General features: G+C 41.3%; 3 protein-coding genes and 1 pseudogene across 3 annotated transcripts; 3 read left to right on the forward strand and 1 right to left on the reverse strand.

Annotated features, from left to right (window-relative positions):
* Window positions 1-587: 587 nt before the first annotated feature.
* LOC149383020 (putative disease resistance RPP13-like protein 1) lies at window positions 588-6,300 on the forward strand (annotated as a pseudogene).
* A 9,053-nt stretch (window positions 6,301-15,353) lies between these two features.
* Window positions 15,354-17,034, forward strand: LOC149383021 (putative disease resistance protein RGA1). The gene is made up of 3 exons (XM_089627661.1): window positions 15,354-15,560; window positions 15,634-16,173; window positions 16,930-17,034. The coding sequence occupies exons 1-3, from the start codon at window positions 15,354-15,356 to the stop codon at window positions 17,032-17,034; spliced, it is 852 nt and encodes a 283-aa protein (XP_089483787.1).
* A 641-nt stretch (window positions 17,035-17,675) lies between these two features.
* LOC149383022 (U-box domain-containing protein 24-like) lies at window positions 17,676-21,666 on the reverse strand. Its single transcript, XM_089628125.1, has 3 exons — window positions 20,953-21,666; window positions 20,104-20,392; window positions 17,676-19,321 (listed from the first exon to the last, which is right to left on the reverse strand). The coding sequence occupies exons 1-3, from the start codon at window positions 21,547-21,549 to the stop codon at window positions 17,883-17,885; spliced, it is 2,325 nt and encodes a 774-aa protein (XP_089484251.1). The 5' UTR covers window positions 21,550-21,666; the 3' UTR covers window positions 17,676-17,882.
* Window positions 21,667-22,480: 814 nt separating this feature from the next.
* On the forward strand, window positions 22,481-25,159 carry IMP4 (Ribosomal RNA processing Brix domain protein). The gene is made up of 9 exons (XM_089628082.1): window positions 22,481-22,831; window positions 22,932-23,015; window positions 23,135-23,244; window positions 23,343-23,393; window positions 23,701-23,844; window positions 24,218-24,307; window positions 24,435-24,541; window positions 24,662-24,749; window positions 24,912-25,159. The coding sequence occupies exons 1-9, from the start codon at window positions 22,720-22,722 to the stop codon at window positions 25,008-25,010; spliced, it is 885 nt and encodes a 294-aa protein (XP_089484208.1). The 5' UTR covers window positions 22,481-22,719; the 3' UTR covers window positions 25,011-25,159.
* Window positions 25,160-26,667: the final 1,508 nt, after the last annotated feature.

The raw sequence follows: 26,667 nt of genomic DNA on the forward strand, positions 1-26,667 counted from the left end.
ACGCAAAAAAATGTAATTGATTTTTGCTGAAATTCTCTCGTCAACCTCTCCATATGCTGACGCAAAATTGCAAACAAAACTATTTTTTATTATTGTAAAAAAAAAAAAACAACAAAGACAAAAGGAGTTTTAGTTATACATATATCTTCCCGGTAGAATATAATAAGAAATTTGAGACAAGCGTTCTATATATAATGACAAAAAGTTTAGTGGAGATGATTTGTATCTAATCATACTTGCTCCCCCACTAGCATATTATAACAAGCTATGTGACAAAATGATAATACAATAAGTAAAGGACTCATCTAAACTTTGTTGACCTCCACTTGATCAATCTTTTCTCTAAGCTCTCATAAGTGCTTTTGTCTGATTTTCTTTTGGAGAGATCAAGAAATCATCTTCTACAGAGCAACGTTGTTTTCCTGGTGAGTATTCTTTTATTTATTTTAATTTTTTTGCTATAATAACCTGTGAGCAAGCAACCGCGTGAAAATACGGATAAATAATTCTATGAAATATGGTCTTACTCTAATTGTATCTTGTATTCGTTAGATAAGTGAGAATCTTGACCTGGGTGAGTGATAGATATGGCTGAGTTGGTTGGAGGAGCGTTGCTTTCTTCTTTTCTTCAAGTCTTGTTCCAGAGGTTGGCTCCAAAAGGCATCTCGGTCATGATGTTCCGTGGAAACCAACCAATTGAGGATATTCTGCGAGAAGTGAGGAGTGTGGTCAAATCGGTGATGAGGCTGGTCAACGATGCGGAGGAGAAGCAGATCTCGGACAATGATGTCAGAGATTGGCTCGACGACCTCAATGACGTGGTGTACTGCGCTGATGACTTGCTCGATTCTATCAACACCGAAGCTCTAAGGATAAAGATGGAACCTGATCAGCCTTCAAGTTTTAATATCATAACTAATTTTTTCACTACGCGATTTAATGACATGGTCGAGAATGAAGCCACAGAGATCCTTTGTAGATTCAAGAGTCTTATAGAGCAAAAGCATGACCTTGGTCTGAGAGACGGTTTTGGCAAAATACCTCCCTCTCAAAGTCCACCCACTCCTTTAGCCAAAGAATCCATTTTCTACGGAAGGAAGGGTGACAAAGAGGCTATCATTGACTTGTTGTTCTCATGTGATGATAATGAGGAAATACTATCAGTCATTCCAATTGTCGGAATGGGTGGTATCGGCAAAACCACCCTTGCTCAGCTCGTTTACAATGATGATAGAGTCAAAGATCATTTTGATCTTAGAGCATGGGTGACGGTGTCAAATGATTTTGACATTTATAAGATTACAAAACTAATCTTGGAGAAGGTCACATCGAAAGCATGTCCTATTGGAGACTTTAGTGAGTCTCAACGGAAACTGAGAGATGCCTTGGGAGGAAAGAAATTTCTCATAGTTCTTGATGATGTTTGGAATGAGAATTATCAGCTTTGGGATTGCTTCAAGAGCTCTTTCATATCTGGAGAAGAAGGAAGTAAGATGATTGTGACTGCACGAAGTACAATTGTTTCCTCTATTACAGCTGTTGGCGCAACTATTACTTATCAAGTGGCCGGTTTGTCACCTAAAGATTGCTGGTTGTTATTTTGTCTACATGCTTTTAGAAACAATGAAGATACTCATGCACATCAAGATTTGCAAGCAATTGGAAGAGAGATCGTGACCAAGTGCAAAGGCCTTCCTTTAGCTATCAAATTTCTTGGTAGTCTATTACGCTCCGAAAGAAATCCAAGGAAATGGGAAAATATAGTCAAAAGTGGTGTGGAATGAGTTGTATAGCAAAGAAAAAAATATTCTTCCCGCTTTATGGTTGAGTTATCGTCGTATGCCTACACATCTAAAAAGATGCTTTTCTTATTGCTCCATCTTTCCAAAAGGCTATGCATTTGAGAGAGAAAGGATAATCTTGCTATGGATGGCTGAAGGATTTTTGCAGAGTGAAAAGAAATCTTTTGCAGAGTGCAAGAAATCTTGCTAGAGGAGTACTTGGAAGATCTTGTTTCGAGGTCATTGTTTCAGAAGTCAAGTAAAGATGACTCAATTTTCCTCATGCACGACCTTGTTCACGATTTAGCCATGTTCGTATCCCGTGGATTTTGTTTCAGGCTGGATGGAAGCAATGACTTTCATAGCCTTCCAAGGCATACTCTGTTAGGAATTCTTGCCCACGAGAAGATACTTATGTAAATTCTCGTTGAAATTATTAATAAAATAAAATTTGACATTTATTATCTATTTGAATTGAAAGCGTTATTTCTTATTTATTGAGATTTATTAAACATTCATTATTCCATAGCCTCCGTATCTAACTGAGTCACGTGCTGGGCACCTGAGTTCGGGTGGTGTGCTAAAAAATGGTCGATGACTGATATACGTCTGGAAAACTATATTTAAAGTCATATATGTGGAACACATAGGTGAAGCCTGATCACTATGTGGGAGCATTCTACACTTGTGGTAAGTGTACGACTTGGACAGGTCTTGGTGTAGATGTGTCGTTTTAGGACCGTTACGACACACTAACCGAGACCACTATGATGGTCACAGTGAGACTTGATCTAAATCCTGAAGTGATCATGGACACTGGATTATGTTACTGAGCTCTTTGACTCATTCGCTAAAAGGCTATTCATGCTAATCACAGCTTATGTATTGGGAGTCTTCTCAGAGCATAATTCGAGTCGGAAATGATTTACAGATACGGAATCCAGCCTTCCTGAAAGAAGGTTAATGTTCTCTCACCTAAGAGTTGATTCCAGAACCGATAGATTGCGCGCACTTTCGAAGTAAGTAACGTTCGAAAGAATCTTTCGCTAGGGAAGCAACAATGCTCAGGGCTGATATGTATCAAGGGAAGTATAACATAATAAATTGACTTCTCTCGATACGGGTTGAACCTGGAGGATCTTGATCACGAACTGACTATATCAGTGGACAGTCGTCACGATGAGTAAATATAATTCTAGTTCAAATGAGAGTTCAGTCTTGGCTTACAAAGTGGAGTATTTGACCAAGATTAGACGAATCGATGGAAAAAAGGAAATGACTATTTCGTCTTTTTCATCGGATTTGTTAAACTTCTATTACTAGGTCCATAGTCCCCGATTCGGCTCTGATAAATGCGGATAAGAACTTTTGTATAATAATGTTTATCATTATTCATCTCACTTGCTGTAATTATAATTGACAGCATTAATTCTAGAAAACGGGTATTCTCAGAATTAAATAAATATTTATGGTAGAATTGTTTATTTATTGTTTGATCAAGTAAATAAACAATTATTAATTATTTGTTTATTTTTGGACCAAGTAAATAAATGATTAATTGGATTTTAAGCAATTGGGCCTTGCACACATGGAAAAGCCGAATTAGGGTTTTGGCACTAGGGATTGCGCAAATCACCTTGGCCGTGTGCCATCAAGTTCGAAAATTTTAAATTGGTATTTACCAATATTTTCTCTTTAGTTGTTTAAATAAAGGAGAGAGAATAATATAAGATATTGTCTTTTATTCTCTCCTTATTTAAATGAAAGTATTTATGAGAATATATGAGAATATATTTAAAGGAAAATAATATATTCTCCTTTATTATCTCACTAAATAAAATATTCTCTATTTAAATAGAGAATAATATCCCATAGATATTGATCTGATGGATGAGAGAAAAAGTAGGATTCACTTGTTGAAATCCAAGGGCCTAGATTAAATCCTCTAGTGTGAACATAATAAAATGAAATAATATATTCTGGAAGGTTCCATGAATATCTCCTTTTACTACTATAAATAGGGGTTCATGGGAAGGAAAAATCAAGCAATTAATTTGTAAAAAAATTCGTGCATTCTAGCCTCCCTTGGCCGTGCACTTCTGCCTCTCCCTCCCCTCGGAAATTCGTTTCCACTCTTAGTAAAATAAGAGCGAGATCTCGAAACACCTAGTTTCGTGATCTAGTGAGATAAAGACTGTGCCCACTCATCTTTCTTATTCGTCTCGGAGATTACGTTTCGGAAGACTAAGGAGTCCTTCATCAAGACGACGCAAGGAGTACGCGATTGGTTTAGGAGCGTTCTGTAGCTGAACCGAAAATCAATGTAAGTCTTCGTTTACTCTTAAATCGGTTGCTTGACATATATGCTCTCGTATAAAATTAATTAACGTAAATCTAGATCTTGTCATATAATCAATGAATTAATTAGCTCATGATTAGCGTAATTAATTACAATCATCCCCAACATACTCGTCATCTATCTTATGGCCCAAAGTTGCGAGATTTTGGGGGTATATGTAATGCCAAGTACTTGCGCACCTTTATTGTCTACAAAAAAATTCATTACAACTCTTGCTTCCCTCCTGAATCCTTGTGGACATCAAGAAGATACTTAAGAGTGCTTGGTTTACATGGTTCTAAAATCAAATCAATCTCCGATTCAATTAATAGTTTGATACATCTGAGGTACTTGGACTTATCTCAATCTCAGATTGCAGAATTGCCTTCTTCAATATGTAGTTTGTACAACTTGCGAACCTTGTTACTTTCATACTGCCGTTATCTTACAACATTACCAAAAAATATGGAAAGGCTAATCAATTTGCGGCATCTAGATATTTATGGAACACCTATAAGGGAAATGAACTTCCAAATAAAAAATATGAAGTCTTTGCAAACATTGAGAAAAATAGTTGTGGGCGATGGAGATACGGGGATTAATATTAAAGAAGTAAAACAAGTTCAACCTTTCAAGGGAAGTCTTGAAATTTCGAGTATTGAAAATGTGGGTGATCCAAATGAGGCTTTGGAGGCTGATTTGAAGGATAAAAAGGACATTATGAGTCTGAGTTTGATATGGAGCAATGAATCTACCGGCGATGCAGATTCTTCTGCAATGGAGAGAACAATACTTGATTCACTTCGGCCTCATACGAATGTGGAGTGTCTCACAATAAAGTGTTATAGAGGTACAATATTTCCGGATTGGGTGGGTAACAATTCATTTTCTAGCATAGTATTGATGAGCCTAGAGAATTGTAGAAGTTGTTGCATATTGCCTCCGTTGGGACAATTGCCATGCCTTAAAGAACTTGTAATAAAGGGGTTTGATAACGTGGTATCAGTGGGTGAGGAGTTTCTTGGCCATGATAGTAGTGGCAGCTCTTTCATATCCTTAGAAAGGTTATCTATATGGGATATGGCAGAGTGGAAGGAGTGGTCATTGGGTGGAGATGGAAGCTCTTTCATGTTCCCTTCGCTTCACAGTACCTACATTTAGGCAACTGTCCGAAGTTGAACATGAGCTTACCAAAGACGAATCTACACCCCTACTCTCTCTGTAATCTAAAAGATCTCTGCATTCAAAATTGCAAAAACTTTTTGCAGTGGGATCTACGCAGACTCCCATCATTGAAAAACGTAATCTTTAATTGGGAATGGGATTCGTTTCCTAATGATGGAATATTGCTCCCCACCATTGTGGCTACGATTTGTATCTATAATAGTAGCAATCTGGCCCTGAACCGGGGGGCCTTTCAACAATTCACCAACCTTAAGGAGTTGTACATTTCTAACCGCCCTCGGCGGCAATGCTTGCCCGATGAAGGCTTTCCGGCTTCTCTCTCTGCTTTTAGTATCACGGAATGCCATCCTTTGTTGAAGAAACGGGGTGAGAAAGATATTTGTTGGAGCAAAGGTGTGAGAAAGATAAAGGGCAAGATTAGCATAAGATTGCCCACATCCCTGGAGTCGAGTTCCAAACTCCAATAAACAACATTTCCTTTAAGGTAAATTATTCAGTTTTTATTACTTTAATTTTTCTGGTAAATGGTATATTTTATATTATATACTGATGCTCCCTTACCATTTAATTTTTATTAAACTCTATTTGTTGGATCACCATGGAATTGAAGGAGTGGGATAGTAAAATGTTAGGTTTGAGAGCTTAAGAACTGGGTACTGTTACGACTGCTGTGCTTTTATTATTAATTGGGTTTCTTCTGTATATATATGTCTTTTGTTAAATTGGACTCATCAATTGACGTTTCTGGGACCATATGCATTTGTTTCTTTTGTTGAATTGATTGATTTTGGTTTTGAAGTTCAGGTTCTATATAAAGCTGAGAATGCTGATTTTGTTTTCTTTGTGAACAAACAGCTTCGCAGGAATGGGTACGCTTTCACACCATTGTGGCAACAGAAAGCTCTTCTTTTTATCATAATGTCTGGCTCATCGTCAATCATTCCTGATTCCATGGTGCTTGAAATACAAGATGCCTTGTTAGGCCGTAGTTCGTAAGCCAAGGAATTAATGTTGAATATTTCCCAGCCCTTCAGCGCGGCAATATATCATTTGATCATCTGGATCCAGAATGGTCTTGGACCTACTATCATAGGTGGGGAAAATCATTAAAAATCTCAACTTTAATGGAATTTATATATTCTCCTTTTTAATTACGTTCACTCTTTATCTTTGGTGTTGGTCAGACCCAAAAGCGTCTCAAAACTTGTCGATGCCATTATGGCAGCAAAATGACTGTACATCTGATGATCGGTGACCATCATTGATTACCCTTGTGGATTGTTATTTCAATGTCTCGTGCTTTACAGAATGCCACATGGGCGTGGCTCTGCACCGAGCTCTATCAGGTATGTAGGCTTTTGTAGAAATATATGCCATCAAGGTTTTATGATCAATACTAATCGGCTACAGATAAAGTACACGCTTTATTCAGAACAATTTTATGCAAAAGGTGAAGATGATGGTTCCAATGGAGGTCAATCTTGACGATGGCTATGCTGATGCGGAAATAATGGAATCATAGTCCTAATCATTCACTCGGGACCGGATATCATATTGCTTCCAACTGGTCAAGTTTTCATCATCATTTCTATAAAGGTGTAATGATTATTTTCTTTACATTTATCTCATAAAGAAAAAATGGTATTATTACTGCATGTATTACATTGATTTTACTATGATGTTGTTGTCCTTGTTTCACTTTGTCATCATTGTCTTCTTTGTTGGTTATCTATTTGTAGGATCAAACAGAGTGATCATTGTGTACGGCTTATTTATGATCGGAGACCGTCATCAGTTTCTTCCACCAATGATCAGTCTCTCTTTAACAGACTGCCTCGGCCTCAATTTGAGTTAGGTTCTGCCATTCACAGAGCGCCATGTGGACGACACCGACACCCTCTCAGCACTGTAGACGAGATGCCCGTCCTTTTTTTATGGTCTATCAACATTTACATAGCATAGTCTTTGCTCGTTTGGATCACAGGTAAAGTACATTGGCTTATTTAGAACAAGTTGTAGCTCAATACTTTGAGCATATGAAAGGAGGGCAAAACAGTTAGCGGTTAAGACAGTTTACCGTGGATTTTCAATGTTTTCTTTCCCTTTCTTTTTTCCTTTATAAAGCATCACAATTATACAGTGTATCACCCGATAAGGCATCACAGCAGTACAGTGTATCACAAAAATGATTTTTATTCTATGAAAATTTGATTTATGGCTTTGTGCCATTAGGTATAGGAAGCTTTGTCGCCCAGATTTGATGCCGGGCCGGGTCTCGTGTCGAGGGCGAGGAGATAGAGAAAATTGGGTCGGAGAGTTGAGAGAGTAGGCGGTTCTGCGCTTGCCAGCCCAATGTTTCAGACTTTTATCCAGGTTTGACCTTCAGGGCGTGGCTAAGGAGATGGAGGTGATCTTTCGTCCCATTTAAGGGAATCTTCGATAAGTTCATTCAGCACCGGGATGAGAAAAAGAGTGGTCAAGGTGATTTTGAGCAGCACTTGTTGCTGCGAGTTGACTAATTTAATGGTCAAATTGCCTTTTGAGTTGTTGCATGCTGTTTGGTTTTTTATTTTTTTTTTTTCATGTGGCAACTTTTATTTTTAAACAAATTTAGACTGAAAGCAAATTTTCATTTCGGTGGCAGCGACAGGTTCTCAAACTCAATCGAGTACAAAACCGTCCATACGTGATGAGAAAAGCACAACAAGAGCTCGGCGAAGTAGTCACGAGAGACAACATAGCGGAAGAGTCACAGACTCGACTGGTTAGAAGATCGAGTTAACTAGTAGTGGAGGAGTCGCAACTAATTAGTACCTAGATTTGACTTAATTAGTAGTGTGATTACCTTTTTTTCACAGGACATGGTTATCGATGGCAGCGACACGTCCTCAAACTCAGTCGAGTTCGCAATGTCCGAGATACAAAACCGTCCATACGTGATGAGAGAGGCACAACAAGTGGTCGAAGCTTGTTAGTGGTGGTGGAAGGAGATAATCGGTCTTTAATTGTGGCTATCTGTTTTAGCCCTAATTCCCTATTTTGATTTGATTACTTTTGCTGGATACCGAGGAAGCTGAATGTGGCCGCTTTCGGGTTTTGTGATGTGAGATATGTCCTGCCCCCTGTGCGGGGCGTGATCTTGGTGTGAAATGATGATGTCTTTGGGGTACTCTTTCCTCTCCATCGCACCTCTTTTTAGGGGCGGAGAGGTTAGAGGCCCAGTGCTCGAAGAGTCAACATCCACAAAGTCCCATACTTGAAACCCCAAGGCTACACCGCAAGGGCAGAGGTAGCCTTGAACTTTCAAAAATTAAAATTTCACCCTAAAATTTTACATTTTAGTCCAAAACTATATAATTTTTTATATTTGCCCCTTTTGAAACATTTTTTTCATACACACCCTTTATAAAAATTACAATAATTTGTAAACAAACTAAACTAAAAAAATAAAAAAATTTCTGATAAAAAAAAACTAAAAAATTACAATAATTTGTACATTAAAATGAATAAATTACATTTTCTCTTGGAAAAACTTAGCAAGATGCGATTTTCTCTATCACCTTCACCGCAACTCGGAAAAAGATTGAATTAAACGAATAAGGTATTATAAACAAACAACTTCCTCGAAAAAAAGTTATTCAACGTACCGGAACATTTATACATGTTGACGATATGATTCACCCAAAAAACCTTGAAAAAACTGAAACACACGAAAAGACAAAAATTATCAACCACACACACACACACACACACACACACACACACACACATATATATATATATATTAGAGACTCTTATAGTGTCATTTTTCGTATGGAAAAAAATGACAATCAAAATGCAAAAACGACGCAAAACCGGAGGATCCCTCCACCAGGACCATCAAAACCAGAGGATTCATCCGCTTGAACCCACAAAACCGGAGGACCCTTCCGCCAAAATCTCCAAAACCAGAGGATACCTCCGGTAAAACCCACAAAACCGGAGGATCCCTCCGGTAGAACCCACGAAACCGGGAAGGTAAAATTCACAAAACCGGATGATCCCTCCGACCAAGTTTCCATAACTTTGCACACTCAAAATTCTATAAATACCCCCTTCATTTTTTTACCAAGGGAGGAATTTTGGAAGGAAACAAAAGCTCTCAAAAAACAAAAGCTCTCAGGAAACAAAATCTCAAAAAACAAAAACTCTCAAAAAACAAAAGCTCTCAAAGCATTCAAAAGATCGAAAATGACCAAGAAAAATAAAAGACAAAGACGGAGAGAAGATAAGAGGGAATCAAGACCAAGATAAGAGAACGAAGAGAAGACAAAGAATGACGAGAAGACGAAGAACGCAAAGAAACGAAGAACGTGAAGAACACGAAGGCCGACTATTGACGAAATGACGAGGAGCCGGAAACCACTTTCTGGTGAGGTAGGGACGACGAGAATATAAGAACTTCACCACACCTAACCTATGTGTGGTCATAGGGTCCGACCCTAGATCGAACCACGGACGGTTCTGAATGCTAATCCAAAAACGCGATTAACATTTTGGTGCTAGAAGGAGGGGTACTAAAAAACAACCACGATTTCTCCACCGAAAAATCCATCTCCCTCTACGAGACCATCACAAGCTTCCCTGGTAGACTTTCTCTTTTCAAAACCGAAAGAATCCTCCATCGAAAGTCTCAAGACCCGAGGACTACTCCGCCGAATCATCATAACCGGAAGACTCCTCTGGCAAAAATCTCGTGCAAGATGTCCAACCGTACCGCCGCTTCTGAAGCAACGCCCATCAACGGGCGGAGATCGTAGCACTTCACACACGGGCCCGAACTCAAGCTAGGCATGACCAAGAAACCTCGCCACCAAGCGACATCCCGGCAGCAGGCACCGCGCCTCCGCGACACCCAAATACCACTGGCGTTAGGAATCCCGCCCCTGACACTGTCTTCGTCGAACGAGACAGCCGCATGGAGTGCCTCGAGGACAGTCTTTTCCTACTAGCAAGCGAGTTTGCAAGAGATCGAGAGGGGAGGGTCGTGACAGTACACACCCAAGCGAGAGAATAACGCCCACAAAATGCCCACTCGGGGGGTCAAATGCGCGAGCAAGTGGAAGTACCCAACAATGAAGTCGGATATAACAACGCGCCTGACCCAAGTATTCGAGATATTAGCCGCCACCACCAGGCAGAATTGAGAACCGTCCAAGAACAAGATCAACGCCCGGAGATCAAGGCACCCAAGCGCTCGGGGGCCTATCCGACCAAGGGGCAAAGAGACCCACGCCCGCAATCCTGCGTGAACCTCCCCAGGCCGCTCGCTCCACAGCAGGAGCGAGGTCCGAATCACGAAGGTCCGCCTTTGAGCGGCTAGGGCAAGGAGAGTGGCAGCTGGAGAAGGTCCCTCTCATCACATCAACCTTACCCAGGGAAAATGGCCCATCACACTGTACGAGACGATCCACTTCACAGAAGATGAGGCTCATTGAGTCATGCATCCATACAACAATGCCATTGTTATCAGAGCACAAGTGGCGAACAATCTAGTCAAGAGGATTCTCATCGACAATGGGAGTTCGACCGATATCTTGTTCAAGGCGGCCCTCGACTGGATGGGTATTGGCAAAATCCACTCGACCCCGGTCAATATACCGCTCTTTGGGTTCACGAGGGAGCGCGTTTACACAGAAGGCTCCATCAGCGTCACAGTCACCTTTGGACAAGGGGGTGAAGCACAAATCACGCGTTAGATAAACTTCTTGATTGTGGACCAACCTTCCTCCCATGACATTATCATAGGACGACCGACTCTCAACAAGCTTCATGCTATCACCTCGGTGCAATCTTACTTATTATTACAAGTAAGATTATTGTAACCGCACGAAATAATATTGTTGCATCGGTTATGCCTCCAAGAAAGACTCCTTATCAGTTGACTGATTTGTCACCTGAAGATTGCTGGCGGTTATTTTCTAGACATGCTTTTGGAAACGACATAAACCCTTAAGCATCTGGAGACTTGGAACCGATCGGAAGAGAGATCGTGATAAAGTGCAAAGGCCTTCCTTTAGCAATCAAATCCCTCGAGCCTCTATTAGGGTTAGAACATAATCAAGTTAAGTGGAAAAGCATACTCAAAAGCGATTCGTGGGCCGAGCTATACAGAAAAGAAAGCACCGACATTCTTCCGGCTTTATGGCTAAGCTATCACCATTTGCCGACCCACCTGTAAAATATAAACTTTTGTAACGCTCGACTTGTGAATTTGAATAAAATGGACGAGTTTTATTTTGAATTAAATTCTTGTTGCATCTGAGACGCCCTTAAATTTTAAATATCTTGAAAAAAGATAATATTTAAGGTCGACGAAATTTCAGAATGAGAACATTTGAGTAAACTCGATCTTATGTTCTGAATAAAATTATTCGGTACATTTAAGGTCTCTCTCTCTCTCTCTCTCTCTCTCTCTCTCTCTCTCTCTCTCTCTCTCTTCCTTTCTTTTCTTTATTCTTCTTCCTTTCTTTCTTTTCTTCTTCTTCTCACCCGCGCGCGAGTCTCCTGCAATAGACAAAGAAAAAAAAATTCGGCCGACATCATTTGACACCGAGTTTCATCAACACCATCTCACCTCTCACTCCTTCTTTTTCCTTCACCATCGCGCGCCATCAATCTCACCCAAGCCTTCACCACTGCGCGCGCCATCTGAGGAGAGAAGATGCCGCCGTGAACCTCCAAGACGCCGGACCAAGGAGTAATCACCGGGGAAAGGACGAGGGAGCATCGGGAACGAGAAATTCCTTGGTTTGAGATCTAGACGGACGAGCGGAAACCGGTGGAGTCGAAGACAGCGAAGCCGGAATTTGAAGTTTTCGAGAAAAGAGTTATCGAAATTAAAGCTCGATTAACTCTTCTTTCAACGTTTCGACAAGTGTGAAGTATCTCAGAAACCGTGAAAAGCAAGACATCGCCAGAAGTCATCGAGCTTTCTGTCGAACTATTCCGGGTAAGTAAGGAGACATAAGTCAACTACTTACCAAGGGGATAACCCAGTTTGTTTGTGCATTTATTTGTTAGTAAACAAGAGTAGCTGAAAGCCCTAAAATGAATAAACTTGAAAGTTAAGGCTTCAGTCACTCTTGCTTGAAAATTTAGTTCGGGTACGCCCGTTAGGTTCAAACGCTAACTTGAACCAGCCACGTTTACTATGTGTATAGTTAGACTTATCTTCTAACTCTAGGAAGTAGGTTAGAATCGAGATGATGGAAGAGCAATAGACTCTCGAATTCAATCGGGAGTAGAGGGTTCGAAAATCACATTTTGAGCTTTCAGCTTAAAACATTTAACGAGCTTTAAAGGGAAACAATAAGTTCTTTTGGGGTTTATCCCGTTACGCTCTTTCGTATATAAGTTTAACGTGTACGCTGCTAGCTGTACCCAAACTTTAATTGAACTAGTGTTGGTGGTACTCACAAGTCAACGACTTGTGCTTAGCGGGCCATGCCAGTTCGTGCGTCGAGTACTCGAAGCAATGGGTGAAGGTCGCGCATTGTGAGCTCATTGGCTAGCTGGAAGACTCACCGGGAGCTGCCTTGAACGCCCCAGGGCGCAATGGGTGAAGGTCGCAGTTTGCGAGCTCACCAGAGACCAGTGGCGCTGACGTCATGATGAAGAAAGTACCACTAGTGGATTCCAGACAAGTGTTAAAATTTAGATCAGCTGATGACTGCTGCTCGAAGTCTGAAGCTAGTCTCTGGTCGGACCGGGGGTTATAGCAGTGAGGAGTGTATAACCTTACAGGACGAAAAGTGTTTTCTAGGATGCGCACTCATTAGTCACTGCTAGGTGATAGCTGCATCCTGCATTCTTGTATGCTTGTTGCATGTCACACTAGGACAAAAATCGTCATCTGGTGCGACGGATGTCGCACCAAATATGTCAAAAGTCGCACCTAATAGTTTATTATGTCGCACCTAAAAGCCCGTCGCTAAAGGCATTAGGTGCGACATGTCGCACCTAATAGTCATACCTTTAGGTGCGACATTTTCGGGTGCGACAATGTCGCACCTAATACGGTTTTTTAATTAAAAAAAATTACAAAATCAGAAATTAGAAAATTAAATCAAAATTCATTTAAGCGGCAGCGGCTGGACGGCGACGTGCAGCGGGGCGGGACGGGGCAGCGGGGCTGGCGGGGCTGGACGCGGGACGGGGCGGGACAGGGCAGCGGGGCTGGACAGTGACGTGCAGCGGGGCAGCGGGGCGGGGCAGCGGGAGGCACGGCGGCAGAGAGGGACGGCGACGGGAAGGACGTCGACGGCGGCATGGATGGACGGCGGCTGCTGACTGACAGAGAGAGATAGTGTGAGACGGTGAGAGAGAGAGACGGTGATAGAGAGAGAGACGTACTGGGGAGGGACGGCGGCGGGAGGGACGACGGTAGAAGGACGGCGGCGGGGAGCAGAGAGAGAGACAGATTGAGTGAGAGAGAGAGAGTGAGCAAGAATGAGTGAAAAAGAAGGAAGTTCGGGTTTAAAAACCCCAATTCATATTGGGTGCGATAGTGTCGCACCTAATATTCATATTGAGTGCGACAATGTCGCACCCAATATGAAATCCCAGGTCTTAAAAAATTCGGCGGGATTTCGCTGACAACTTTAATTTTAAAACCCATTGGGTGCGACATTTGTCGCACCTATAGGTATTACGTGTGAAAAATGTCGCACCTAAAGGTATTCGGTGCGACAATTTCATACTAGGTGCGACATTGTCGCACCGAATAACACTAAACATTAGCGAAATTTTTAGACATCCGGATGAGTATCCGGTGCGACATGTCGCACCTAATATGGGCTTAGGTGCGACTATTAGGTGCGACATGTCGCACCTAATACCCTTCCTCACCCAATATGTTAATTTGTAGTAGTGTCATATGTTTTGCATTAGCTTGTTTTTCTTTCCTACGTTAGACTCCCGCTTGCTGAGTCATTCGACTCATACTTCTATGTCTCTTGGTAATGTAGATAAGGGCAATGCGGCAATGTAAGCAGCGTAAAGAAAAACCGAGACGGGACGGGTATCTCTTGATCTACGGGCTATGGATTTTGACTCGGGAAGTAATCTTCTGAATAATATTTTGTATAGTATCGACCTTTCCTAAAATAAAATCTCGTGTATATAAATAAAGTCGGAAGCTTCTATGTACACATATATATGTATAAGGGTCGCTATACGACTTCTAAGTTCTGAACGAAAAACAAAAAATTTCTCAAAATTTTTGATAACCATTTGTATTAAACGTTTCCGCACTTTAAATAATATTGTATTTCGTTTATTATATGTTTAATAGATTTTGCCTTGAGTATTTTATTTACATTTCATTATTTATACGATGGCATGCTCCCGATACGTGATTTTGGTTCCGACGAGTCGCCGCTTGCAGGCGAGGTGACGATGCTCGCGGGTCGTGACACCACCTCAAAAGATGCTTTGCTTATTGCACGATATTCCCCAAAAACCACGAGTTTGAAAAACACGAGACCACAATGTTGTGGATGGCCGAAGGGTTTTTGCGGCCTGATAATTGCTCTACTTAGATGAAGGAACTTGGAAAGCAGTGCTTTGGCGATCTCCTATCAAGGACTCTCTTTCAGCGTTCGAGCCGAGATGGTTTGGTTTTCATAATGCACGATCTGATCCACGATTTGGCGATATTTGCAGCAGGAGAGTTCTGTTTCCGATTGGTTTGTGGCAATGGTGATGATAACAACGTCTCATGCGAGCTTAAAAGCGAAACCCGTCATTTATTACCGCTCTTATCTTGGGCCAGAGCTCCGGTGCCACATGATTTGCTGCTAAGAAAGGGGCGGCGATTGAGAGTCCTCTCTCTACACCACTCTCACGTCAAAGAGCTTCCTGATTCCATCAGAAATATGATACACTTGAGGTACTTGAACTTCTCTTACTGCGACATCAAAGAGTTACCGAAATCGTTTTGCACACTGTACAAATTGTAGACCCTGTTATTGTCCGGCTGTAGCATTCTGGTTTCGTAGCTGGAGAACATGGAAAACCTAATCAATCTGCGCCACCTAGACGTCAAAGGAGTGCCGTTGAGAGAGATGTCTTTCAGAGTTGGGAACATGAAGTCGTTGCAGACTCTGAACAAAGTGGTGTTAGGCAAGACAAAGATCAACGAGCTTAAGGACGTACATCCTTTCCGAGGAAGGCTTGAGATTTCGAGGCTCGACACAGTGAACAACGCGGCCGAGGCAATGGAGGCCCGTATGAAGGAGGAGAAGTGCATCGCAGTTCTGAGCCTGATGTGGAGTCACGGCGGTCAAGGCTCGGTCCCGGAGAAAGAGGGATCGAGAGATACTAGATTCTCTCCGGCCGCACAAGAACCTGAGAAAACTTGAGATCAAGTCGTACAGAGGCGTGCTCTTCAACGACTGGATCGGCAACGGGTCGTACCGGTACTTGGTGTCAATCAGCCTCGAGAGCTGCGACAGCTGTCTTTTCCTTCCTCCTATGCTCGGAGAGCTTCCCTCTCACAAGGAGCTCGTGATCGTCGGGCTGGGCAGCGTGGCCGAGATCTCCGGCGCGTTCAGGAGCCTCGAGAGGCTCGTGATGTGGGACATGTCGGAGCTGAAATACTGGTCCCTCGGAACTAACGAAGGACCAATCCTTCTCTTTCCTCGCCTCGCAAAGCTTTCTCTGTACAGATGTCCAAAGCTCAAGATCCGGCGGCGAGTAGTCTTTCCGTTACTAGTCTCTCTCGACGTGTCGGACTGCGATAGGCTGTTGAGATCTTGGGATATCGGGGGACTCTCGAAGCTGGAGAGGCTCGACGTCTCCGGGTGGAAAGGCCGGTCGTTCCCTGTGGCAGGTCATGGGTCACTTCCGTTGAGCTTAAGACTGCGAAAATCTCGTGGCCCTAAGGCTCCGTTTGGAACCCGGAAAATAAGAGATAAAGTGAAAATAATAGAGAAAATGAAAATGTGAGAGAAAACAATGAGAAAAGTCAAAATTCTAATTGTGTTTGGAAGTCGTGGAAAATATTAAAGAAAATTGAGGGGAAAGTAACCATGGAAGTCAAATTTTTTTATTTACATTTTTTTACCCATTTTAAAAGGTTTACATTTTTAACCTTAAAAAATTACACTTTTGACCAATTTTTTATTAAAAAAAAAATTCATTTTTACCATGAACTTTTTTTAATTAGTGTCCCCTAAATTTTTTTATTTACATTTTTTTGCCCATTTTTAAAATTTTTTACATTTTTACCCTAAAAATTTACACTTTTGACCCATTTTTTTTATAAAAAAATTCATTTTTACCATGATTTTTTTTAATCACCCCCCTTCAAATATTTTTTATTTACGTTTTTTGCACATTTTTAAAAGTTTTACATTTTTACCCTAAAATGTGGAGAGATTCTCATTTTCCATTTGATATTCGAAGGAAAATAAAATCCTCATTTTAGTTATACACTTTCTCTCACATTTTTCATCATATTTTCTTTTCGCCTTATTTTCCTCAATCCAAACAACCTAAAGAAAATAGGAGAGATTTCCATTTTCCTTTCCCTTCTATTTTCCACGCTCCAAACGGAGCATAAACAACGACGCGTTTCGACAGCTGGCGTGGCTGGTGTGGGTCTCCGTTATCGACTGCCCGAATCTCCAGCTAGAAGTGTCCGCCGTCTCTCTCTCGGTTTTGGATCTTACCTTGTCCTTCCTCTGATACTGCAAACGCAGATACTGACCCGGTATCAAAAGGTAATAATAACTATAACTGTATAGTCTCTGATACATATAGGTATATCTTGATAATTTTTTTTTGGTTTTTTTTTTTGGTGTGTTTCAGTTTTTTCATGGTTTTTTGGGTGAATCATCTCGTCAAACATGTATATTTAGTACATCTTCTGGTACGTTCATTATAACTAATTTTCGACGAAGTTATTTGTTTATAAAGACCTTACTCATTTAATTATATCTGTTTCTGAGTTGGAGCAAATCGCATCTTGCTAAGTTTTGCTAGGAGAAAATATAATTTTTTCATGTTTATCGTACATGTTATTATAATTTCTAAGTTACCTTTACCCATTGATTGACGTGATTGACGCGAGGGCAATCTTATCCCAGTCTTCCCCTTTATCTTTCTCTCACCTTTGCTCCAACTGATGAGATTCTGTGTAGATCCCACTGCAAACCTTTTTGCACTTAAATATGTTTAGAAATTTTGATATTTTGTAACTCGATCGCAACACCTCCAATAAAAATAAAAATAAAAATTATACATCATTCTCATCCAGTTTTCTATAGAACGTAAAAAATGAAATCAAAATCACACTATAATCTTTACTCTCGTGGAACAACTTGTATCAGAAGTAAATATCTAACTATTTATTGTAACTCTTTCATTGATAAATGTATATATACAGAGAATAAAATAAAATAAAAACCTTACATTTCTCACCCTCATACAAAAATTTGCATCATAAATAACCTCACTTAACCACCAAAACCTTCAACACTCTTTGGAATCGCACATGTTTATTCACATTTATCAGGAGAACACAAAAACTTGCATCAGAAGTAACTGGACTGACACTGCAACAACTCCAACTGAGCCAATACCTTGGCTACCATCGGCTTCAGCCTCGGATCTCCGTCCTGAGCCAAATCAATAAGCAAAGCCCGAGCCGACTCTCCGTGCTCAACCCGATGCTCTTCCACCCTAAAAACCCGCTCGAGGATCCACAGAGCCTTTTCCCGGGCCCCCGTGGCCGTCCCGGGCCCCAAGGCCTTCAAAACCGCCCCGAGAAAGCCCGTAGTCTTCGCCACGTAGGCGCTCCCGGCCTCCAATGTCTCATCCCGGAGAAGAGTCCCGAGAGCCCCGAGAGCAGCCTCGTCACCGATCCCCAGAAGCCCCGGGACTGCCCCGGACCGGACCAGACAAAACCCACCCTTCGACGAGCAGCTTCTTCCGTGGACCCCGCACGCGCCGCTCGCCGGAGAGGCTTGGACTCCGCAGAGCCACCCGGTTGTAGCCGCCGGATTTCTTGCTGGAGGCGAGCTCCGGGAGAGCTGTCCCAGCGACGCGGCGGCTAGGGTTTTTGCTGGGTCGGACTCGCTCGAGAGAAGCCTTACTAAAAGCGGGACGGCCCCGTTTTCGACGGAGTAGAGCTGAAGCTTCCGGTTCGACGGGCTCGTGAGCCGGAAAAGTACCCCGGCCGCCCCCTCCTCCAGCCGGACTGCCGCCTCAGCTCTCGTTCCTCCGGCGAGGGCCGAGATTACGGCGCGAAGCAAATTCTCGCCGGATCTCTTGTCGCTCGCCGGGAGACGGCTCAGGATTGCGAGCGAGTCGGCCTTCTCGGCATCGGATTTCGACGCCGAGACGACCCCAACGAGCGTAACGATATCCTCTCCTCCGATCATCTCCGAGAGCTCTTCTTCTGACAAGTCTCGACAGAGCGTGACGAGAAAAGCCAGAGCGTGGGATCTGACCTCGAGATTATTCGTCTCGGCCAAGAACGGAAAGACGAGCCGGGCCACGGAGTCTTCCTTCATCTTCATCCGGATTCCCGAGGCCTCCGAGCTCGAGGCGAGCCCATCGAGGGCTCGGAGAAGATGGGCCCGGACCGCGGGGCTCGAGAGGCTCAGCAGAGAGAGCATCTGCTGGGCGATCCCGGGGACGAGAGCGACGGCCTCGGAGCTGGAGCCGGCGATCTGGGCGAGCACCGCCGAGGCGGGCTCGCGGAGAGCGGTGAGAGACGAGGTGACGGAGAAGAGGAGTTGGAGGAGGGGAGCGAGGATGCCGGAGCGGGCCAGCCGGCGGGCGTTTTCCGGCGGGCCCGAGAGGCTGCGGAGGGCGTTCAAAGCAGAGGATTTTGCCTCGAGCTTTCCGGCGGCGAAGAGCTTGGCGAGAGGCTTGATCGCGCCGTCTTTGCCGAGGGAGACTCTGTTTTGGTCTGTCAGGTTCATTCTTGACAGTGCTGTTGCCATTAGGATTTTGCTCATGTCAGATCCTGTAAAAAAAAGAAAGACAATTGAAAATTAAATTATAGTGATGCTAACTTTTAGTTGCTTAGCTCTAAAGAAACAAGTAATTTTGGTCTTTAAGAATCAACTTTCATTGTAATTGATCTCGGTTCTAAGCTGATATTGGGGTGCTTATCTTGCAAGAGACAGCTAATTTTGTTGCCTAGTAATCAACTTCCACTGACCTGTATACCAAAAAAAATTGACCTCAGCTCTAAGCTGACATTGAGTTGCTTACCACTCAAGAAACAGCTTGTTTTACTCCTAGAAATCTTTTATTGAACATTTATACCAAGAAAAACTGATCTCAGCTCTATGCTGGGCATTGGGTTTCTTATCTCTCAAGAAAAAGCTAATATGTGTCCCTATCAACAAACTTAAACTGAGAACAATATTCTAGGCTGACGTTGGGCGGCTTAGCTCTCAAGAAAGAATTAATATTGGTTCTTCGTAAACAAATTTCATCGAGTACTAGGTTGCTTAACTCTCAAGAAAAGAGAAAATTTTGGTCCCTAGTGATCAACTTCCATTGAACACTTGTACCAAGAACAATTGATCTCAATTTTAGGTTGACAATGGGTTCCCTATCTCACAAGAAAACAACTTTCACTGTACACTCATACCAAGAACAACTTATCCAAATTCTAGGCTGACACTGAGTTGCTTAGCTCTCAAGAAACGGCTTGATCTCATCCAAAGCAGTATAATTATAAATAAAAAAAGCTTAATTCGGTTTGCCAATCTGTGTCCAATTATAACGATGGATCACCTTTGGCGAGGTGGTGAACGATGGGCTTGAAATAGCCGGCCTCGGCCATTTGAAGAGCGTTCTGGGTGTTACCGGACAGGCAATCCAAGAGCTTCCGAGCGTCGGGTGAGGCGTTGAGCGACGAGACGAGCACAAAGATGCAGCCTTTGATTCTGCCGATCCTTCGCCGAACGCACGGAACCTCAGAGAGATCCAACAGAAGCCCAACCGCCTCTCTCCTCTCTTCTTCCTTCTTCGCCTCCAATGATCTCACCACCGCCGACAGAAACGCCACCTCGCCCATTTTCTCCTGCCAAGCTACTCTTTCTTCATTATCGCAACATAGATACATTATAGCCCCATGATTTATGAAATTCAACCGAAATGTATGGTCCCTATAAATTGTGAATCGTATCCATTTAGGGGGTATGTTTTTTTTTAATAGCCGGGTTCGGGATATATTTGAATAATTTTGGTCATTTAATGTTATTGACAGATATGATTCTAAATTGTAGAACTCATTTTGAACATATCTATTGGATTTCCTCAAAAGATAAGAGCTTACACTACCAAAAAAAAAAAAAAAAGACTTTTAAACATGGAAGGTATTAGCGGCAACTGATATAAATTTTAGATATTTAGCGGCGGTTAGTCGCTTATACTAAGGATACTATCAGTCGGAACTTTGCTTTCCGGTTGAGAAGTGTCTCGGTCTTTTTCACTTCTTATTGTTCTTTTTCGTTTCCAAAACCAGTTATATGACCGCATTGGCATAATTCACGGGTCAAATATAGACAATTTTTCTCTATAGATACAAAACTGAAATGAATGAAACAGATCATCACATTCTATTCATTTAATTTTGCTTACCTTGTCTATGGGATTGTCCAAAGCAAGAGCTCTCAGCAATCGAATCAAGATCAACGAGTGGTCGGACTTTCCTGAGCTCAGACGAGCAAACAAAGCAGGAATAACTCCCTCATCCTCGATCCAATCGCTCCCAATACTCTTCTCTTTGATCAACTCGCTCAGCCTCAGAGCCGCCCGTTTGAGTTCTCCTTCGCAGCCGTACTTCAGCTTCAACGCCACTTCGTCGAGACCGATCTTTTCCTCTTCACATTCTTCTAATTCGTTCAGGTTGAGCCTCGAGCTCATCGTCATCAAGTCCCCATGAAGAGCCTCGATCTCGTCCTTCGAGTTCTTGAGCTGTTTGGACCGCGTTTCCGAGCCGAGGCTCGAATCCGCGAGCAAGCCTTTGGCCCGTGAAAACTCTCTTCCGAGCGACTCGAAGGTCTCTCGGACCGACGGGTTTTCAAATACAGTCTCGAAGTTCTTCTCTCTCGTGATCAAGCCATTCAGAATTGGCACAGACTTATCCACTAGAATGGCAAACTCGGTTTCAGACCCTGATCGAGCCAAAGAACTGACCTCTTCAGCCGATGATATCAGTTCTTCCACGTCATCCATGGCCTTTATCGATCCAATTATGCAGAGCAATCAAGACTGATATAAACACAAAAAGAATGAATGAATGAGGAGACTTTGAAACTCACAGATTTGAAAAAGACTTTGGCCATCTCGAACACGGTGAGAGAGAGAGAGAAATATAAATATGGATATAGTGAGAGAAAGCGACAAAAAAAAAAAAAAAGCTTGGAATTTTTCGGTTTGGAAGATTTCCGGGTAAAAGTATATATCAAAAGGGTCAGCGTCAATTTGACTCGGACGGCTATTAAACGTAAAAAAGAGTATTTCTTTTTTAGTTTAGCTTAATCCTGATCACTATCAAAACGTCAACCATACGATAAAATATGTGCATAAATAGATAACCATCTTCTTCGTCTTCTTGTGTAATGGCTTTTGTGGGAGACGACTAAGTCAACCTGTAACTTGTAAATTGGGTTTGAAGTTTCTGTGTTCACACTCTCTCTCTCTCTTTCTATGTGTGGTATTGGGTCTGAATTTTTTTCATCTATGGGTCCATTCGTGGTGAGAAATTTTGACCACTCAACTTGGCCGGAGTGTATAAGTTTGTTTGTGGGGTTTGGTTTGTAACTATTATCGAGGCGTTTCTCTAGATGTAACGAGAGATTGAAGTACCGCACGTGTTAGAATTATATTGGTCAGTGAAATGTTTTTTTTTTTTTTTTTTACAATTGTTTCCGAATCTCTACAAAGTACAAACCTAGAAGTTTGAAGTGTAAACAAATTTTTAAATTTATGAGGGAGTTTTTTCAATTTATCAGTGACGTAAATTTACAGTACAATAGTGAGCGTTTATAGTTTGACAGAAGGTAAGAAAATGGGATTATAATTTATGTATAACAGAGAAAAAAATAAAATAGCTTTTAAAATAAAAAAAATTTAATTAAAAGGGATAGTCGTAGTAAAAATATAAAAAAAAAAAATAAAAATAAAAAATTATCTGAGATTTAACAAAAAATAAAAATTATTGGGCCGAAGATCTGAACAAGCCCATATGGAGTACTACAGGCAAAAAGCCCAAACGTGGTTAAAACGCCGTCGTTCCTATGCGTCGTCGTCTTCCTCAACCCGTCTAAAACCCTAAAACCTAAAGTCAGCAACTTTACCGTCGAACCACAAATTTCTCTCTCTCTCTCTCTCTCTGAACCGAAAATGTTGCAAAGATACATTCGTCAGAGAAGAGAGTACATGTACGGCAAGGCATTGGAAGCAAAGACACGCGGGCATGACGAGAAGAAGCGCAAAATTAGAAAATTCCTCGAAGGTCAAACACACTGACACGCTCATATATATAACGTTTTTTTTTTCTTCTCATGGAAGTTCGAATCCCCAATTTTAATTGATTTTTTTTTTTTTTGTTTCAGAGGGTAAACCAATTCCTACCGAGCTTCGAAATGAAGAAGAGGCTCTTCGCCGGGAAATTGATCTCGAGGACGAAAACACCGCAGGTTTTTTTTTTCTCAACTACACATACTTGTATATAGCTCTGTTTTTTTTGTTTTTTTTTCTTTGTTCGTGATAATCGATGGTAATTTTGCTTGTGTTGTTCTATGTTTGTTAATTATAGTTCCTAGAAGTCTAATCGATGACGAGTACGCCAATGCGCTTGAAAAGGATCCCAAAATTTTGGTCACTACTTCTAGGAACCCTAGCGCTCCGCTGATACAGTTTGCGAAGGTTGGTTTAGAGCTATTTACAGTCCCTGTTTATTGGTGGCTTTTGTCAATTTTGTAATTGATTCTTGATTGTGAATTGTGTTTCATTGCTTTTCCCAGGAACTAAAATACGTCTTCCCTAATGCGCAACAAATGAATCGTGGTGGTCAGGTTAGTGAAAACTCATTCCTAATCGGTTGATAAAGTTGATTTTTCAATTTAAACCGGTGATATAGAACTCTAAAAGCATATGCTCTTATGAAATATATGCCTTATTGATGAGGTTCTTTTTTTTTCTTTTTCTTTTTTGTATGTTGTCTAAGCAAAAAAATAAAAGTTTATTTTATGGAAAGAGAATCTAGGATTAATATGATGTGGCTTTGATTGTTGAATATAAAGCTTGTTCGGTTTGCTTGTGTTTTAGGAAGCATAAATTTTGATCGTGTGGTGATTTAGAGTTTTGTTTCTTCTTCCATAGGTTATTTCAGAAATTATCGAGACGTGCCGTTCACACGATTTCACGGATGTTATATTGGTACACGAACACCGTGGTGTACCGGACGGGTTGATTATAAGCCATCTTCCTTTTGGTCCAACTGCTTATTTCCAATTAGTCGATGTGGTACGTATTTCACGACTCACGAATATTCTGTAAATGGTCTGTCTGTGGTTGATATACAAGGTTGAATTGAAAGCAGGGCATGAAACCCTAAAATAGTGAAAATTCTAAAATCCGATAGAAATATTGGTGTATACTCTTAGGGGAAGAGAGTTTTATATATATCATGTTGGTAACGTGTCTAAAGCTTTGTATTATTTCAAGTCTAGAGTCCTCTCAGAATGTGAGTATAGTTCTTTCGTTGTTATAATCTCTTACCTGTGTCATTAGTGCTTAGTTCTGTCTTTTAACCTGTGTTTGTTTGATGATTTCTTATACCTCATCATCCATTCTTATTAAAATCTTGCTATTGTATTTTTTTTTTCACGTATTGTAGGTTACACGGCATGACCTCAAGGACAAGAAAGCCATTGGAACAATGCCTCAAGCCTACCCACATTTGATTTTCAACAATTTTAAGACCAAGGTATTGTATTGCGTTGGGATTGAAGTCAATATAATGGCACTTTTTGCATAATTTCGTAAACACGGTGATTTACCTGCTTTGCATTGATTATTGCATTTCTCGATTTTGATTATTTAATCATCTATAGCTGGGTGAGAGAACAGCAAATATTTTGAAGCATCTCTTTCCAGTGCCAAAGCCAGATACAAAACGTGTGATCACTTTTGCTAATAACTCCGACTACATTTCATTTAGGTGAGTTGTATCACTTTCTCACGAGGATGATTGTCTTAATTAGCTATATACACTGCTCCAAAGCTCACCGGTGATTACCTCTTTGATTTAGTAAGTGTTAACGGAAGTTCAAAATTGTAGACACCATGTTTATGAGAAGAAAAGAGGAGGTCCAAAATCCATTGAGCTGAAAGAGATCGGTCCTCGTTTCGAACTCCGACCTTTCCAGGTACCTTTTTCTTTTTTTGAATCCCATTTTTTTTTTTCTGGTATGCGATATTACCCTACATTTTTTTTAATACATCTCATGTGATCGATTTTCTATAATTTAATGATATGCGGATTTTTTTTTTTTTTTTTTTAATATCAATTTTCCATTGGTGTTTTGTAGATAAAATTAGGGACAGTGGACCAACTTGAAGCTGAGACGGAGTGGGTTCTTAGACCATACATGAACACGGCTAAGAAACAGAAGTACCTTGGGGATTGACACACTTAAAATAGACGATCGAGTTTTTATTTATTTATTTTTGTTTTATAATTTTATGGTGGTATGAATATAATGCCATTGCAATCAGATCTGTATACCCTCTGGCAAGTTTCATTATTATAAATGCTGATCAAATTTTGTTTATTGAATACGGAAAACGTACATTAAGGCGTGCCTTGATAAATGGCTAATGGCTTTGTACAAAACAAGATTAAAGACAACTGTGCCAATGTCACTCTGCTTTTTCTGAGAATATTTTTCTTTATTCACATGTATTTTGTAAATAAAGACGAAGCAAGTAATATGTTGCACTTGTTTGGTCTCTCTCGTAACATCTATCCGGGAGGGACGTACCTTGTTGGTCAAGCCAAAGCTTCTTTTATGCTCGAACAATAATACAACGACTAGAGGGACGTGGGAGATCTTAGGCAAGTCTTCGCCTTTATCTTTCTTCCACTGCTTCTCCAATGAACGATGACTTCATGACATCCCATGGCTTCAAATGACATTAGAAGAATTTCATTTGTGTAATTCAACGTGTAAAAAAAAAAATCCGAACACACCAAAAACAAATATTTTTCTTTTGTTCGAAAATATGATTTTCTCACGTGTTATTGTTGAAATTTTAGAGGTCGAATAAAGGCGAAATTAGATAGTAGATTGAGAGTAATAATATGTATGAAAAAGAAATTTTTGCTTCCAAGTTTTTGAAGTTAAATCTGTTTTGGTCCAAATTCAACAGAAAAAAAAAATCTATATCTATAACTTCTGAACTATAATACCCAAGGATGTGTCTTCAAGTAAAACTTTTGTGATGGATCTCAAGAGTTTCGATGAGAGGTGGAAAAAGTGGGTTGCGGGATGTCTATCATCAGTATCTTTTTCCGTCATCATAAATGGAAAAGATAGGAGACGTTTCACGGGTACGAGGGGAATCAGGCAAGGGGACCCTTTGTCAACATTCCTTTTTATCTTGGTGGCAGATGCTCTATGTAGGCGTATTCAGCAAGGGCAAGAGGAAAGAAATTTTCGAGCTTTATCAGTCGGGCAACTCCAAATCTCTCATCTCCAATCCGCTGACGGCACGCTTATTTTCGACGAGTTAGATGACCAAAATTGGGCAAACATGTTTGATATCGTCAAGTGTTTCTACGAAGCCTCTGGTCTCAAAATAATCATCGAAAAGAGCAGTCTAGTGGGCATCAATTGCGAGTCAGATGAGTGCGAACAACTCGCATCCTCAATTGGGTGCAAAAAGATTGATTGGCCGATATCTTATCTTGGCATGCCCCCGGGTCACAATCCAAGATGCAAATCCTTTTGGGACCTAGTCCTAGCAAAGGTATCTAAGAGATTGGGTGGTTGGAAGAGAGGTTTCTCTCGAAAGATGGGAAGATGACGTTGATTCAGTCCATTTTATCAGCTCTCCCAACATACTTCATGTCTATTTTCAAGATGCCAATTGGAGTGGCCGAAGACATAGAGAAGATCATGAGCAATTTCTTTTGGGAAGGTTTCGAAAGTTCTAAAGGCCGGTCGACAGTGGCGTGGGAGGTTTGTTGTAGACCCAAGAAAAAGGGCGGGTTGGGTTTTGGAGGATTGAAGAAGAAGAATCAGGCCCTTCTAGCCAAGTAGCTGTGGTGATTTTCGCTAGAGA

Source organism: Urtica dioica, chromosome 10 (genome assembly GCF_054948205.1).
Source record: "Urtica dioica subsp. dioica isolate 48M chromosome 10, U.dioica_male_clone48M_v1_H2, whole genome shotgun sequence".
Classification (NCBI taxonomy): domain Eukaryota; kingdom Viridiplantae; phylum Streptophyta; class Magnoliopsida; order Rosales; family Urticaceae; genus Urtica; species Urtica dioica.